The following is a 17432-nucleotide window of genomic DNA, read 5'->3' on the forward strand; positions in this document are numbered from 1 at the left end:
CCTAAAAACCTTAAATTTCCTCAAAAGCCGACAGTGCGCCTTATAATCCAGTGCGCCTTATAATCCGGTGCGCCTTATAGTGCGGAAAATACGGTATATATTTTCAAGATTTTTTCTTTCTAAAATTAAAACTTTAAAATGTCACTAAAAAGCAACATAAAACGGGCTGCAGGTGAGGAAACAGTGAACAGTAAAAGAAGACAAAGCAGACATTAGAAAATAAAACTTAAATCTGTTACCTTTGTTGACGTCCTCCTGCGTGAAGCTCTGAACGGGACCTTTGACAGAAACCTTCTCCACATGGCTGCCGCGGCCCAGCTGCAGCTTCCCCGCCGGCGGGTCTTTGGTCAGGATGTAGCGCAGCTTCAGGTTGTCTGAGTCGACGTCGGAGCCCTTCAGGTTCTGCTCCGAGATTTTAGACGAAGTTCCTGCAAAAAACAGAGCATACAGTGAGCGACTTTTAGTTTTACTAATCGATTATTCTCACGATTAATCAGAAAAAAAAATCAACACATTCTGTAGATTCTTCATTAGGTTGAAATATAATCAAAAATACAAAAAAACACATGAATAAAGAAAATGAACAATTGCAAAAACACAGCATTCCTTCAGAGAATTGTAGAAAAGAATGTTTCTGCAGCTAAACGTTACTTCTAACACGTCAAAAATGTAGCTTAGCTTTGTCCTTTTTCATGTGTGCCAGCATATTTACACTAAAAGCTAGACAAACAGAAGTTGTGTTTTGCAGTGTAGTCGCCCGTCTCACCTGCAGGAAGCTGCAGGCCTCTGTTGACGGTCATTCGCGGCCCCTCGCTCCTCCTGACGTCCATGGTGAACCGCAGCAGGCCCGTCTGGGTCTGCGTGCCGTCAGTGAGGGTGAAGCCCATTTCGTCGGCTCCCCCACTGACGGTTTCGGGCGTGTAGACCAGCAGCCGGTCCAGAACGTCCTGGTAGGTGAAGGTGGATCCCTGTGTGAGGACGCGCCCGTTTTCCAGTGGCTGAGAGTAGAACTGCCGCCGGCGAAGTTTTCCTGAGGAAACACAGGTTTGTTAAAATGTGGAATAATTTCAGCATTAAACTTAGACAATGTCCAAAAACAAAGTTGTTTAAATTATTGCATAAAATATATGATTATTGCTTCTGATGTGGACCAAAAAGCTGAACTCTGGTTGGTTGAAGTGGTGTGGAAACCGCTTCGTCTACTTTCTAGTGCAAATACCTCAATACTCTAGAAATAAGACAAAACTAACTTAGAATCAACTTTTTTTAAACAAATAATTCATTGATATTCAGAAAAAATGTTGGCGTTCCACTTAGGCCTGTCAGAATAAACAACAAATCAAGGAATCGCATGATAAATTGAAACAAACTATAATTTCCATTTGTATGTGAGAGTTTGGTGTTAGCAGGAGAAATGGCTCATTTTTCTTTACCAACAAAAAAGGAGAAATCTTACAACTGCTAAAATCTGACACCTCTCCATTGTGTGAAGAAGAAAGTTGCACTCAGTGTTGGCTTTAGGGTTTTTTTTGTCAGTAGTAATTGGTGTAGCGCCCCCCACAGGCGAGGAGGGGAACAGGTTTTTCAAACAATTTCTGTCGTTTGACACCATGCGGCTGAAAATGTAACAACTGTTGCAATTTTATTCTAGATCAAACCAAGACTCCCGGAAGAATCAAGTGTGAAAACACCTTTAGCTCATTAATTATTTTCACAGGAGAAATTTCTAATTCTGTACATCATTCATAGAAAAGATTCATCTCCAAGGCGAGTCAATAGGTTCACCCTTGCAGCCGGAGAGCGTTCCCCTCTGATAAATACGTTTGTTTGAGCGGCTCGCTGGAGTGAGGACGATAAAGAGTTAGCCAGTTAAAAAGACAAACTGCCTGGGTTTCGTCATCTTGTCTGAAATCACTCAGATTCCCGCTCGGTCCCATCAGTCGTACTCAGCGTTGGTTTTACAGCGCCGTCACACTCGACTTCACGGGATGTTTTACGGTGCTTTAACTGCAGGCGGGATGTTATTACAAAATGTTCACACTGGGGTGTGTGTGTGTGTGTGTGTGGAGTTTAAGAGAGAGATGGAAGATGAAACCAGGAAGGCGGCAAATTGAGAATTTTTTGGGTGGAATAATCCAGGAGACGGCCGTCATGTATAGACACTCGAGGATTGACAGGAAAAAACAACAACAACAACTCGGTCCCAGGATTTTAGACACTAAAGTTGGTCTGGATGATAAATTGCTGAATCTGTGATCTGTGTCTTGTCTTATGAAGCAATTTCTTTGAGCCCACCAGGCTTTGGCATCGTATAAAGAAAGAAAACTCATTTTGGGGCAGAGAGAGGAATCTACGGAGGTCAGCCGGTTTGAGTGTGTGAGGAATGGCTGCAGACGTCGCCGTGTTTGTCTTGTTTTAGGCAATCTGTGTGTCGGAAGTGAGAGTAATGTGTTTATCCCTCTGTGTGCGTGATCTTCTCCATCACATTCAGGATAATTTACAGTAGAAATACTTCAACGTCACCGCTGAGCTGGTGGTTCAAATGGGACAAACTATCCTACAAACGCTCCATATGCACTCAGTCTGTGTGCTGCTGATGAAGGTACAACATGATTATTTCAAGATATTTCTTACAGTTATTAATTAGTTCTTGTGACATTTAACAATACAAACTAAAATATAACAATGTTTTATGTTTTGAAATGTTTATATACAGGACAAAACACAAATTAAACACAGAATCCTACAGTTTCAATAATGTACAAAATATAAATAAAATGCAAATATCTTAGTAGACCTTAAATAAGATAAAACTAACTTAGAAGAAATGTTTCAGTAAGATGAAGGAGCTTGTTTTAACTCAATAATTCCTTTAACATGGCAGATTATTTCATGTACAACCAGAGGTGGGCAGAGAAAAAAACTACTCAGGCAGAAAGAAGTGACTGAAGTACTAAGTTAAGTGGACATTTTGGGGTTTTAAGGACTAACATTACAATAATTCATATCAGTAACAAAAAACAACAAAATCAGATAAAAGAAAACTTTTCTAAATCAATTTCATTCAATAAAAACCTCAAGAAACTTAAATAAAAACTGCAGGTGTGTGTCTGGTGAAATTTACTTTTTTTTCTAAAAAATGCCAGAGTATTTTAAATCCTTTTAAACTTTTACTGTTTTCTATGTTGAAATGAAGAATCGTATTAATCATCTATGTTGCTTATGTCTGCGCTCACCATAGGTTGGGATCCTGACGACGGTGAAGACGAGTTCGTTTTCCGGCTTGTCGCCGTCGTAAACGCTGAGAGACGAGTTGGTGACGACGACGCCGGAGTTTTCCTCAACGTGGACGCTGCTGACGGAAACCGTCAACTCAGAGTCGATTTTACTCTGCAGGACCAGATCAGAGAGAAATGAGGAGATAAAACCCGGAGGGAAGGAAGGAAGGAGGGAGATGGAAACACCAGAATCTGAATCAAAACTCAGATTTCAGTTTGAGCCTCTACATAACTTAGGTACCAGATTTCTCACCCTGATTAATTCTGTTTGATTTTAACTTAATTTTACAGGTTATTTTTTGCTCTAAAGATGGAAAAAAAGCTTTAAAATATTTCCAGATGCTCTATTTTTATTTTTTTTACTGTTTATTGCTGCAAACGTTCACACTGCTGACAGCCTCATCAATTCAACTGGAGTCTAAAAACAGGATTAACCGGGTGATTGAAGATGGCAGCGATAGTTAATTTAGATTAAGTGTTTCTCAGATTACATTAGATGGATTATAGATTACAATAACTTCCAACATTTCAAGGTGTGCAGGTTTGTAGATGACAGTGAGATCTATGATAAAGTCTTCCTCCAGATGTTAATAAAACAAGTTGTAAGCTGTTTAAAAAAGCTTAAAAGACCGGCTTACACTGCAAAAACATAACATTTTACAAAGTACTTTTATGTAGTTTCTAGTGCAAATATCTTATTACACTTGAACTAAGACAAAAATTAACTTGCAAATAACTTTTCAGCAAGAATTAGGAGCTTGTTTTAAGCAAAATAGTTCTTAATGTTGATTTTAAAAAACTGCTAGTTCAATTGGCAGGTTACTAGGCAACGGCCGGAACTCCACTGGCGTTGCTAGGTAACGGGCAGTACCTGCTGATTTGTGAAGATAAATTCCGTACATTTGTTCCAAAAGCGAAAAACATTAACTTATTGCCAAAAAGCAGCTGGGCGGTGTTCTTTAAACGCTTGGGATGTTTTTAGAAACAGCACAAACTCAAACAGAAGGATAAAAATGTAGAAAATTTGAATTTTGTATAAATAAAATCCTGATCTGCTTGAAAATCAAAGATAAAAGAAGTGGGGACTGGTTTAAATACTTTTGCTTCTAAATAATTTGGGAGCATCAAGTTGATTAGAAAAAGCCTTTTTTAACCACAAAAAATCCTCACGTTCTTTTATAACCAAAAACAAAATGCTACAGTACGTTTGTCTCAGCTGTTGCACTGCGGACGTTTCTACCTGGATGTTGATCTCCACACTGAACGTCTCCGTCTGGCTGTACCCGTCGCTGATGTAGAAGCTGAAGACGTCCTGGCTGGCCTTTTGCTGGCTGTCCTGGACGTAGAAGACGTGATCAGAAACCAAATCCTCCACAGAGAAAGGAACATCTGGAGTCACAGCGCGCGAGCCGCCCACCGAGCCACCTGCAGCGGCACAAAGAGAGGCGCAGCGGTCACAGCTGAACCGTAACAACAAGAACTGCTGGCCGGGAATCACTTCAACAATACGGTCAACATGTTTACAGGGAGTCCTTATAAGGCCCATCAACACTGCACAAACACAAAATCTTACCCAGAAACGTTTGGTCTAGATTCTAGTACAAATGTCTTAGTACTGTGAATTAAGACAAAACTAACTTACAAGTAACTGTTCAGCAAGAAATAGGAGGTTTTTCTAATTTAATAATTTGTTAATATTGAGGAAAAGTTTCTACTGCCGTTGGCTGATTATTTCACTTATAACAAAATATGGTTCCCATGTTAGTTACTTATGGATGGATGGATAAAATGCATCATTTTCATCTTTTCGCCCCTCCCCCACCTGCTGCTGATGCCTGCGGGTCTTGTATTAATCTCCATCTCTGCTCGTCTGTTTCTGTCGTTTTTTTCTTACTACTCCTCCACAGAGGTCAGAGTGCAAAGCTAATAGCTGATCAATGATCTAACATGGCTGCCTCTGTTAAAGCTTTCCTTTCCCTTTGTGGAGCCATTATCTTGAGCTCCGATATATCCAATAACTTTCAGGACTTTCTGGAATCTGCTTCAGAACCGGAGGCTTTAATTTGATTTCCTCCGTCCTGCTCGTGCAGAGCTACATTTGCCAGGTCCGTTTTCGTCTCAAATCAGCTTTCAGAGGACAAAACATCAGAGCATTTGGTCTGCAGCGTTTCTTTTCTAGGACATTTAGCCGGGATCGTTTGAATGAGACACAAACATAAAAGTGTAAATTATCGTGAGCGACGGGTTTAATTGGATTTGTTGCTTTGTGCAGCTGGTGAACTGAACTCGCCTCTTTTTGTGTTTTCGATGAAGCCGTATTTGGGAGGGCTGACGAGCCAAACCTGCAGCTCGGTCTGTGGCGTTTCCACGTCCGATACTGTGATGTGATTGGTCGACAGCAGAACACGGCCGCCTTCCTGGACCTGGCGATTACAGGAAACGAATCATTCTGACAGAGTCACTTCAAATACAATGGTGGGAACATTTATGCTAATTCAGAACAGCTTTAGCACTTTGCTAACATTTAGCTTCCCCTAAATGAATGTTTTTTAATATATTCTAATTTACCCAGCTGTTTTGTAAACTTTCAGCTGAATAAAATCCTGTTTTGATGTTTTGGTTATTCTTCAAGTGGACATTTATATTCATGCTCTTATTTTGAAGTGGATGAAGTTTGTTTACAAAGCAGTTCCACTTCCTCCCCACTAATTACTTTATTTAAAACCAGTAGCAAAGAGGAAGAAAATGAAACATGGACAGTGGAGAACAAGATAAAAACATAAACACATTTATAGCGCATGTAAATTACAATATCAAAAATAAATTGTACAGTTGTAGTCTTTCAAGGTCATACATAATTTAATTCAAGTTAGCGCATTAGCTACTGCTAACTTGTCAATTCAGCAATTAATTGAATAATTCAGATATTAATCGATTATTAAACTAATCATCAGCTGCAGCTCTAAGATTTTCTAATATCAAAGAAGAATAACAATGAACAATATGACAAGTGATGCTTGAAGTAAGTTTTTGTGATTTAAATTCTGATCTTACTGAACATGTTTATAATGTTTTTAGCAGTAAAACAGAGACAGGAAATATTCTAACGAGACGGAAAGGCACTGGATGATGGAACAGAAGGTGAAGACAGTTTGTGATAAGTTTTAGAGCATAAAGCAAAACGTTCATGCAAAGTCAGGAAACACACAACTGGGAGTACCAGGAAGACAACAGCTAGCGCTCGCACAGTCCAGTTCTGGTGTGATGCAAAGGTGGGCTGACAGACAGAAGGTCGCAGAATCACAAAGCAGAAACTCCAGACGGGAAGCAAGTAAAGTTTCCAGACAGCAGACAACAAGTTAAAGGTCAGGGCTTTTAATGAAGACACACAGGAAACGGGAATCTGCTCACAAGGACCAAGAACGAGTTAAGATGCAGGCAGAGCCAAATCATGTTGGACTCAGAGAGTAAATAAGAACGGAAGGAAATGTTCAAGGTTGTTCCGCAGCAGAGAGTCGAGTTAAAGTCAGAGAGCGAAGCGAGGAACACAGGAAGAGATGAAAGCCTCGACTCCAGACTAAAGTTTCTCTGCAAAAGTATCATTTATGATTATTTTCAGTCACAATAAGTAATACATCAATGATGAATTAAAATTATATCAATAATTTCCATTTCTTTTCTCTCTTTCTACCAAAAACTAAATGATAAAACTCTTCAGTCTTTTTGAAGGATCATTTTGTTTAGAATTCATTTTATTTATTGTTTCTGTTGTTTTGTTTATTTATTTTGGATGTTTGAAATATATTCCAGTTCTAGTGTTAAATGTTAATTAGAATTTAAAGTTTACTGATCTTTGAATGTTTATTCTTTTACCATTATGCGCTGCAAAAACACAAAATCTAACCAATTAATTTTGGTCTAGTTCACAGAGTAAATATCTCAGTACACTTGAAATTAGACTAGAATTAAAAGTACATTTTTTACAATATATAAGAGCTTGTTTTAAGTCAATAATTTCTTGATACTGATGATAAAGGATTTGCAGATTATTTAACTTGAAACAAGACATTTTTCCCATGTTATAAATCAATATATATATATTGGTTTTTAATGATTTATCACATGAAGAAGCTCATTCACATGTAGTTTTAAATTAATTTATTATTTAATGTAATCACAGCAATTGTTAAATTGTGTTTTTGTCAACATTAGCAGAATATTGATAAAGATTTTTGCACATAATGGAAATGCAGAGCTGCAGATCTTCTGCGCTGTAACAAACAACAAGGTGTTTAGTTTCACCTTGTTGAAACTAAACAGGTGTTTCATTACTTTGCACCAGAGAGTTTACTTCTCAATTATTTGTTGCAGCAATATTTCTTATCCTCACTTTGAGGATTAATATAATATTCATTAATTCACTCAGATGTGTTTTCCTCTTCCTCAGGTTGATAACTTTGGTATTAAAATAAAACAATAGCAACAAATTATATATTTCCCTTAAGAAATCCTGAAAAACTACCACCTGAGATCCTTGTTCTGCTGAAAATGTGAGCAGATTTTGTGACTCAACATTTAATTCTGGTGATTCAAACCAAAGTGAGTTAAAGAGGAAGGGAATAAAACAGGAGCCCGCCTTGATGCCGCCCTGCACAGTGACCACCGGCGGCTGTCTGGGCGAGGCCGTGATGGTGATTGTGCACATCTGGTTGTCGAGGCGATTGCTGTCTTCGTCGTGAACAACGAAATGGAAGACGTCCGTCACCGGCTGGCTTCCCGTCTCCAGCGACGTGACGTACCTGCACATTGAGCACCGGGTTGGTTTTCATTAGAAAATCACAAACTGACCGACATGCAGGAGGAAAAAACTTATCCTGATTCAGTTCAACAGAAAAATGCACGAAACCCAGAAAAATTCAGGATTCATTCAAATGACTGTGTTAGCAAAGCATGACAATGTTTGCAGTGGGGCTGCAACTGACGCTTATTTTAGTAATCAATGAACCTTTCGATTATTCTGACAATTAGTTGATTAATCGGATAAAAGGGGCACGCTCTCCAGATTTTCTAATTAAACACTTAAACATTTTATTTACAACAGAAATACATTAAGAGATGCAAATAAAACAAATAATTCATTTTTTTAAAGAAGAAAACAAACATTTTATTGCCTAAAATGCCATACAATAACATTCCTTTAGTGAATCTGGCCTGAGTGAAGCTAAAACCTAAAGATATTTACAAAGGTGTTTTTTTTATCTTAAATGCAAAATGTATTCATATTTATAGTTTTAGCTTATTTACTGCTCTAAATATGATGGTTTTCAGCAAATTGCTTTTTTCCAAAACAGTTATTTCAACAATCCATTAATCACGATTAATCGTTTGAGCCTTACTTTAAATAAATAAAAAATATTTATCCTCTTATTTTACATTTATGCTAATCCAAGTTTATGCTAACAGGCTCAGTTTGAGAAAGTAAAAAGGTTCAAGTCTCGTTTTGTGTCTTTCAGAAACATTAGATTGAAGAAAAATAAGTTAGTTTTAAGTTTTCCTCTCCTGGTTTCAGCTAATAACGACTGCAGCTCCAGCATAAATAACCCTTAACACCATTTTATCACCTACAATCTGGAATAAACAGCTCATCTCTTCTTTTCAAGTGGTGTCTTTATTAGAGCTCCTGCGGTCCTGAAGGCCCTTAACGAAACCAGAGATCATAATTACACCTGGAAAATCTTTTGACTTTAGGATGAGAGCTTCTTGTTTTTCTGATAATGACTTCTTTGGGTTTTTTAATAGCCTTAAAAATCAGCCTTCCTCTTCAGGTTGCTCTGCTTCACAGGCTTTTACGGGTATCTGAAGTTGCACTGAAATCCTAATGAGATGCGATCCACAGTGTAAAAAGTATTAACTTTGAAGCTCAGAGGAGCACTTGAGAAAAAGTGGATTTAAACCATTAAAAGGTGTCAGTAACTTCATCAATTTTCACTAATGCTCTACATAAATCAGTAGCTCCATCGCCTGGATGTCCCTGCCTTACCTGATCCTGTGCAGGTTGACGTCCTCCTGGCTGAAGGAGGAATACTCCCTCAGCTCCTGCGCCTCCTGCTGGGAGGAAGTCCTGGTCAGGACGCCGTACATCGGCACCGACACCAGCTGGATGTGGATCTGGTCGTCAGAGGACGTGTTGTCCTGGCAACGCCAAAGCACAGAGGCTCTCAGCTCAACGGGGTTTTATGGGGATTTTCTGGGGCAGAGCTGAACAGTGAAGTGCTAAACATTAAAAACTCTTGCCTTTAACTATACACCCCCTAAAGTGTCATTGTTCACATCTGGAAATCTCGCACATAGACGTGCGTAGGGCAAAAAGACGAATGTCTCACATGCCATCCATAACTGCACTGCTGAGTCAAAACAGCTGAATAATCAAAATGAAACCCAGAGATGCAGGTCTTAATATTTCAGTGCAGTGCGAAACAACAAAGGGAGAAAATAACGTAGAAAGAACAACTAAATAAACAAACACATTTTTCTTGCTCTCTTTGCTACACACAGCGTTTCCATAGCAACTGACAACAACGCCACTATATGTTTCAGGATTCAACCCCAAAAAAACACTCCAGCATTTCCCCAGCAAAGAACAGAACATTCAGTTTTATGTTTTTATCCTTGTTGTTTAATTTGGGATTATTAATAACTGATCACTGTGGTAGATTAGCTACTGCTGCTACAAGCTAAGCTAACACAGTGGTGGTTGACTGGGTAATTTAAACAGCTGCTCTACTGATTATCTGTTAGAGTTGGTGTGTGGGTCTATTTAATTTTTTTTTTAAACTGAACTGAAACACACCTGATTCCACAGCACATCTACATGTTACGGTTGTCATAGTCAAGCTAGCATAGCTGACCTCCTTCCCTTTTCCTCAGCACTTTGTTTGAAAGCGCTTTATAGACAATTATTATTATTATTACTATAAAAAAGTCTGATGCGTTTCTAAGACCTTTTACCCAGCATGCATCTCTCCCCACTCACTGTGTAGGCCAGGTGTGAGCGTCTGATGACTGTGCTGCTTTTCTCTCCCACTTCCAGCGACAGCGTAGCTGCCGGGTCTCTCTGTGGCCCGTCGCCCGCTCCGTCCAGCACCGTCACCTGCACCACCGTGGTCGCCATGGAGATGCCGTCACTGACCGAGAAGGACATGGCGTCGTCCTGGGTGGAGAGGCCGGCGTGCCGGTAGAGCAGGACTTGGTGGGTGACGTCGGCAAAGGAGAAAGTGTCGCCTAGAGAGAAAGACAAGAACCGATATCTTAAAAAAATGACAGATCGGCAGATGCCGATATCTTGTGCACCTATTATTAGGATAATGTAGAGTCCTTTGAAAAGAGAAAAACCAGAGAGCAGATCATATATACGTCGATCAAGAAGTCTTAATTTGTCTTAATTTACAATCAGAGAAACAATTAGAAGAGCTTAAAACAACTGGACCTGAGAGTCAGATACATTTTTGGCTTTTCAGCAAAAAAACATTGCAGCAGGATTTGCTATGAAACTCCAGAACGAATAATTGACATATCACCTCATTCCCATTTCTAACTACAGCGTAGGATCCGTCATTCTGTGGGCTTCAACAGGAAGTAGGGCAGAGAGTCTTTCAGAAAACTAAATTTGGGTTATTTTGGGTTTTCAGCAGCATCACCACAGAAACCGATCTCTACAAAAACACAAAATCCTACATAGTAATTTTGTCTATTTTATAGTGAAAGTACTTGAAATAAGACAAAACTAACTTACAAAAAAATATTCAGCAAGATATTTGAGCTTGTTTTAAGTCAATAATTACTTGTTCCATTTGCAGATTATTTCACATATAAGAAAACATTTTTTCTGTATTATAAGTGAAATAATCGGCCAATATTTTCATCAATATTAAGGAATTATTGACTATTTCCTGTTTTGTCTTATTTCGAGTGTACTGATATATTTGCACTAGAAACCAACACAAAAATATTTGCATTTTTGCAGTGCAGATCCAAAAACCTCCAGAAGGCTTTTTATCAGTTATTGAACAGATTAGGAACATAATTTGCCATCTGATATTTTCCTGTCAGTATCTACAAGACAAACTGACAAACTGTTCATCAGTGCAGGTAAACATGGCCGCCTCACTGGTTATCTTCTAAGATGCTTTTATTTTGGAAATAAATGAGATGCATTGCTAATGAATTAGAAAACGGAAATCCGTCTCTCTTGTGGTCGTCTTGGTTACCGTTACTCATGCGGACGTTGTCGTCCCTCCTCATCAGCTCTCCGTGGATGGGAGCGTCAACCAGCTCAAACTCCAGGTCGTCCGGCGCCGTGTCGGCGTCGCTCACCGCCAGCTGCTGACCTCCTGCAGAAAGGAAACAGACAAGAGAAGAGAAAACGCTCAGAGAGAAGCTGCTGCGGAGAGGAATCGAGCTGCTTTTCATTGTCTCTCACCGACTGCAGCTTGTCCCCCCAGCTGGACTTCCAGCAGCGGGTCCAGGACCTGAAACACCGGCGGCTGCTGGTGGTTCGACAGCGGCAGGATCACAAAGTCCAGCTCAGGAGTGGTGTGTTCGCCGTCCGACACTGAGGCACAAAAAACACAAAATGTAACAAAGACCCACAGAAACAAACACAACAAGGCTCCACCGAGGGAATTCCTTTAAATAATAGAATAAAACAACGTCAAAGCATATCAATATGACCATAAAGCTGTGAATTTCACACTGTAAGTGTAGAACAAACTAATAACTTTTCATAAAAATGAAAACGAGCCAACTACCCTTTTTAAAAACAGTTGTAACAACAATTTTAGCTGTTTATATTATTTTTATGGAATAATTGCTTTGAATTTCCACAACAGCATGACATTATAAGAACCAGTTATATATTTTTAGATCTATTTTTCTAGTCATTAAGTTGGAAACTATGTTATTTTTTACATCATTTCAACAAATATCAACATCCCAAAGAGGAAAATGTGTCCATCCTCTTTTTGCAAAAAATGCTGAACCCTAAAAACAGAAATAAAATTGTGGTTCTGTGAAACAAAACCAAAATTCCTGGAGGATATATTTATCAAAAACTGAAAGTTTTGATTTTTCAAAAGGTGAGGTAGCATTAACAACCCAAACAAGTTTTATTTTCCTGAATTATGAATGAACTTTTTGGTGTTTTGGTTTATTAACTGAGTAACAAAAAGCAGTTTGACTGCTTCTAATCTGTTCCTGAAAAACAATGTGTCAGTGAAACACTATCAAACTACAGTCTGTAGTTTACAACCAGGCAATTTAAAGAGACCAATTAACCCAACGGCTTCTGAACTGTGGGAGGAAACCCATCCAAGGATGAGCGGATAATAAATAAGAAAGATACAAAGATCAGATTAAAAAGGGAAAAATACAGAAACACCAGGAAAACCTGAACAGAAGACAAAACAGAGAAGTGCAAGATAAAGACAGAGAGGAAATATAAGGAGACATCCTCATCAAAGACAGCCAAGACAACACAAAAAAGGTTAAAAGAAGGAGTTTGTTTGTATAAAATGAGGACAAAGTGCCTCCTTCATGCCGTCTCCCTTTCAGGTTTCAGGTGGGTGAAGAATATTTACCTGTGAAATAAATGCTCAGCGACTCCGGCAGGCCTGTCGGGTTCAAACACAGCAAAAGGTTACAATTGGAAGCCGATGAAAGTAAAATAAACCCCAACTGTGCATTCAGGCACTGTCGCACTGCACAAAAAACCTCAACAAATAAGCAACAAGGCTTAAAACAACTGAGGAGGCAAAGAGGATGGAGGTTCTGCTCCAAAACCAGGATTAAGAAACATTTCACTCGGACCGCTTTGATGTTGGATTATGGATTATCTTTCAGAACCAAGGTGACTTAAAATATCCTCTGAACTTCCCAAGCCGCCCTCAGACTGCTTTTAAACGGAGTTCAACCTCTGCGCTGCTTTTTAAGAGACTGTGTCCAGAGTTTATAAAATGGCTGAAGCATAAAATCATGACTGGCTGAAAGTGAAGTCGCACCAGTAAAGGAGTACTGGTAGAGCTCCTGGAGGTGGGACGGCGCTCCCGGCGGTCGGTAGATTATCTTCCCGTTGTTGACGTCAGCCTGCGTGAAATGTTGCACTGCCTTGTACGGCCGGTCCCGATGCTCGAGGAGTCCTGGAAAATAAAACACAGGAAGTGACAACGTTTACAAACTGACTGGGACAAAAGTTTTTACATTTTATTCGCTTCCAGGTAAAACATGTTTACATTTCTCAGGTCAAACAAAGAGACTCCAATGAAAGACGAAGGAAAGGAAAAGATCCGACACTTCAACACATGAAGGATTTATGTTAAGTTATGTAGCGCCAATACATAAGGAAGGAAGGAAGGAAGGAAGGAAGGAAGGAAGGAAGGAAGGAAGGAAGGAAGGAAGTGAAAATGCACCCATTCTTGATAAAAATACATTTAAATAAAAAAAATAATAAAATTTAAATTTTTTGTGTTTTATTTTTATCTGCTCAACAATAAAATGGGAGAATGTCTTGAAATATACAAAATAGTTAGATTTTTTAGCAGAAAAGGGAATTGGTGAATAATTTTTAGATCTGAAACATAAAGAAATATCTTGATTGGATGTATTCTTATAAGACATGCATAAAAGTTTGAAACTTTTTGGGTTGACAGCTTAGGAGGAGTCTGCTTAGTCTAAAAGCTGAAAGCTGGTTAATAAATTAGAAATATATATTTTTAATGTATCAACCATTTATTATTATTTTTATTAATTAATTCATTAGTTAATATTATTTCAAATAGTTTTATTAAAGAAAATTTTACTTATGTAAAAAAAGTGTTTGATAAATTCAGCTACTAAAATGAATGAAAATCAATACAACGTAAAAATATGAGTAGAAATAGAAACCTGTGTGTGTGTGTGTGTGTGCGTGTGTGTGTGTGTGTGTCTCACCTTGTCCCGGTAAAAGCGGCTTGGTGACGTTATAGACGAGCTTTTCGCTGGGAGTCCCAGAATCGATGAAGGAGAGCGCTGAAGGCGTTACTTCTGTCACCTGATCCTCCAGAGCCTCCACAAATAGACACAATTAATAGATTAAGATGAGAAAATAAAAAAGCAGCTACATCTGAAACCAACACGACAGACTTTGATCCAACTATCGGGATCATATTCCAGACACAAACTACAGTTTTATTACATACAAATGTAATAAAAGGTAAAAAATGAAGTTAAAAATAAATAATTTTGAAGAAATTATCAGGCAACTCATGAAAATAGACTCATGATTTCACTTCACTTTGCTACTTTCTCCTACTACTCTCCAGATTTACATTATTTCAATTTTTAACTTCCTGTTCTCTGTTTTTTACTCCTCTAGAAGCTGAATCACACAGTCATGTCACTAACGCGACTCAACAAGTTTACATTCATTTATAAACAACAGTTTAAACTCAGGAAGACTTCAGAAATCAATACTGTGTTTGGTTTTGCTTACGGTGATCTGCAGGTCGCAGTCCGGGGCCAGCTGCGGGAATCCCGGCATCTGAGGCAAAACGCCGATGGTGAACGTCTGGGCATCGCTCTGAATGAGAGGAGAAACGTCCGAGGAAACCTGCGCACACACACACACACACACACACACAGAAACCGTTCCATAATCAGACACTGAACATCCGGCAACAGCTCAGTAAATTAAAACATCATCAAAAAGTTCATTTATTTTAGGGATTTAATTAAAAACTGAAACTCCTGTTATGTAGATTCATCACACACATTCTCCATCTTCACAGAGAAGGTTCTTCAGAGTCCAAAGTCTTAATTTCTCATGAATTTTACAATTTATTTGGGAATAAAGAGTCTGGAGAAAGAGTTAAGAGGCGAGTGATCCACACTGGTTGGAGTCCAGTGTGACGTTTCAGGAGGCCATTTGGTTCTGGTCCACAAAGTCCAAAATTAGGACAAAATCTTTTCTTTTTTTTGAGTCTGTTTACTGCAGTTATCAATTAATTGATAATTAAATTAGTTAACACTTGTTTCAATAATTGATTAATCCCAATTAATCGTTTCAGTCCTAAAGCAGATAGAGCTACAGTACAGGAAAATAATGCTTTTTAATGAGTCTGCAAACTGAAGTTAACCATTAATATATTATTAAATAATCTGATGATTATTTAAATGATCGATAAATCACAATTAGTCTGATTAGTCGTTTCAGTCCTAAAGCAGATAAGAAAACAAAGGGCCTGCTTTTAAACTGGATTCCTCCAAAATATTTTCCCCTTGAATTGGTTTTCTCTCTTATTGTGGAAATAAAACATAAAATCAAACGCCTGACCAGTCTGACCTTTACGCTAATAACCTAGAAAAGTGATATCAGTTCCTGCTGTGACAATTTTCACAGGTGTGACAATGGCCTGGAAAGAGGTCTGATTGTTAGAGTTCAAATCTTCTGTCAACAACCACAGCCATTAAACTTTTACAATGCTTCAAAAAGAGTAAAAAAAGAAAAGAGTCTGCTTTCATCCCAGCAGATGAGAGGAAGCTCTGTAAAGCACTTTATGGAAGCGCCGAGGGTAAAAGGTTGCTTTGAAAGCGGAGGGACGCTTACCGGAGTAACCGCTCACATTCCTCCGGTCCTCCCAGGTTAGCAGCTTTTCTTCTCAACATGTTATCTCCGAGCGCTAATAGCCACTAATGCTGAACACGATCGGCTTTCTCTGACCTCTGAGCTTCACGCTTCCAACATGTTTGAGGTTTTCAATTAGACTGTGAGAGATTATGATGACTGAAGGCAACACGACTTAAAAGAAAAGCTTCATGTTTGACCCTGAAGTCGTTCTGTCTGAATCCACGCTTTGTGTCGCATCTTTTTGGACGTAAATATAGTTTCACAACTTGTAGAGATGAAATCAGTGCCACCAATCACAAGTAATGTGATGTCATGAGAGTCAGAGTCGAGTCAGCGGGATTTATTGATGGCAGCATTGCTGCGGTAAATTACCGATTATACGGCAGATTCGATTCAACATAAATGCTCTGCTGCTTATATATGGTACTGCTTAAAACTTTCTGAAGGTCTCTGCTTTTTTGTTGGTTTGTTTCTACAACAAACTTCTGTAATCTGTTCATATTTGTGCTAATAAAGTTCAGCAAGTTTATAATAATAATAATAATAATAATAATAATAATAATAATAATAATAATAATTAAATATTATTATGTTTTTTTGAGATCTTTCATCCTACTTTACATTGTGAGAAGGTTTATGAATTTAATGCGCCAACCAGCTAAAGGAGCTATTAGGCTTCCTTTTAAACCGGTTAGGTCTCCGGGCTATGCAAAACAAGTTTATTGATTTTTTTTTTTTTTTTTGCATAAAATCCTTCTTGATTGATTATATTTCAGTCTGCTCAGTTCTGCCTTTCAGAATGAGCTGTTTTAGTGCTTAAATCCACATAAGCTGCAGCTGGCCATGGACCCCAACTCAACGTTTACACTCACACATGAAAATGGCTGCAAAAAGATGCACAATCATACAACTGTATGTCTTCAAAAAGAAGAAGTGGCGCCTCCTGCACAATCAAAAAGAATGAAGCAGGAGGTTTCTGGATGGTAAGTTGACAATAAAACTCTTTTCCAGCAGGCATTGTACAGGGCCTACAGCGGTAAAACCACTTGTGTTGCTAGGTAACAGGGCTGTCCACTAAGAAATATTAACTTTTTTTTTTTTTAAAAAAAAGAAAAAAAGAAGTGTGGGTGTTTTTTTCTGTTTGCTGGGTTGCTTTTAGAAGCAGTAGAGACCAAAGTGTAATTACAAAAATACGGAAGAGGTTAATTTTGCATAATATAATCCTTTTAATTAATACTTTGTTGAGGGGGGTGATTACTTTTTCACACTGGACCGACTTTTTTTCCTTCTTAAATTCCTTAAGAATGGAAACTACAAAAACTGGGTTAAGAACTGTCCAACATTTCAATAAAACTGGAAGGAAAGTGGAGAACCATCATCTTGGAGGAAGAAATGTGGTTGGTAAATAACCCTGAATGATTGATGGTAACTTAAACATTTGATTAAATCAAACTGAAGAAAAACAGCAGTAACAGTGAAAGTAACTAAACTTTATA

At 38.4% G+C, this 17432-nt stretch overlaps 1 protein-coding gene across 1 annotated transcript in view; it reads right to left on the minus strand.

Annotated features, from left to right (window-relative positions):
- The window catches only part of fras1 (Fraser extracellular matrix complex subunit 1), a 242457-nt gene that overhangs the window by 34287 nt on the left and 190738 nt on the right, over positions 1-17432 (minus strand). The window contains exons 31-44 of the mRNA XM_016669157.1: positions 14803-14919; positions 14262-14376; positions 13334-13471; positions 12914-12946; positions 11758-11889; positions 11546-11668; positions 10312-10559; positions 9319-9470; positions 7915-8077; positions 5569-5701; positions 4519-4703; positions 3237-3390; positions 767-1030; positions 240-428 (exon numbers count right to left, since the gene is read on the minus strand). Coding sequence (XP_016524643.1) covers positions 240-428; positions 767-1030; positions 3237-3390; positions 4519-4703; positions 5569-5701; positions 7915-8077; positions 9319-9470; positions 10312-10559; positions 11546-11668; positions 11758-11889; positions 12914-12946; positions 13334-13471; positions 14262-14376; positions 14803-14919 — 2146 coding nt within the window. The remainder of the gene's footprint in view (positions 1-239; positions 429-766; positions 1031-3236; positions 3391-4518; positions 4704-5568; positions 5702-7914; positions 8078-9318; positions 9471-10311; positions 10560-11545; positions 11669-11757; positions 11890-12913; positions 12947-13333; positions 13472-14261; positions 14377-14802; positions 14920-17432) is intronic.

Source organism: Poecilia formosa, unplaced genomic scaffold (assembly GCF_000485575.1).
Source record: "Poecilia formosa unplaced genomic scaffold, Poecilia_formosa-5.1.2 Scaffold20, whole genome shotgun sequence".
Lineage (NCBI taxonomy): Eukaryota > Metazoa > Chordata > Actinopteri > Cyprinodontiformes > Poeciliidae > Poecilia > Poecilia formosa.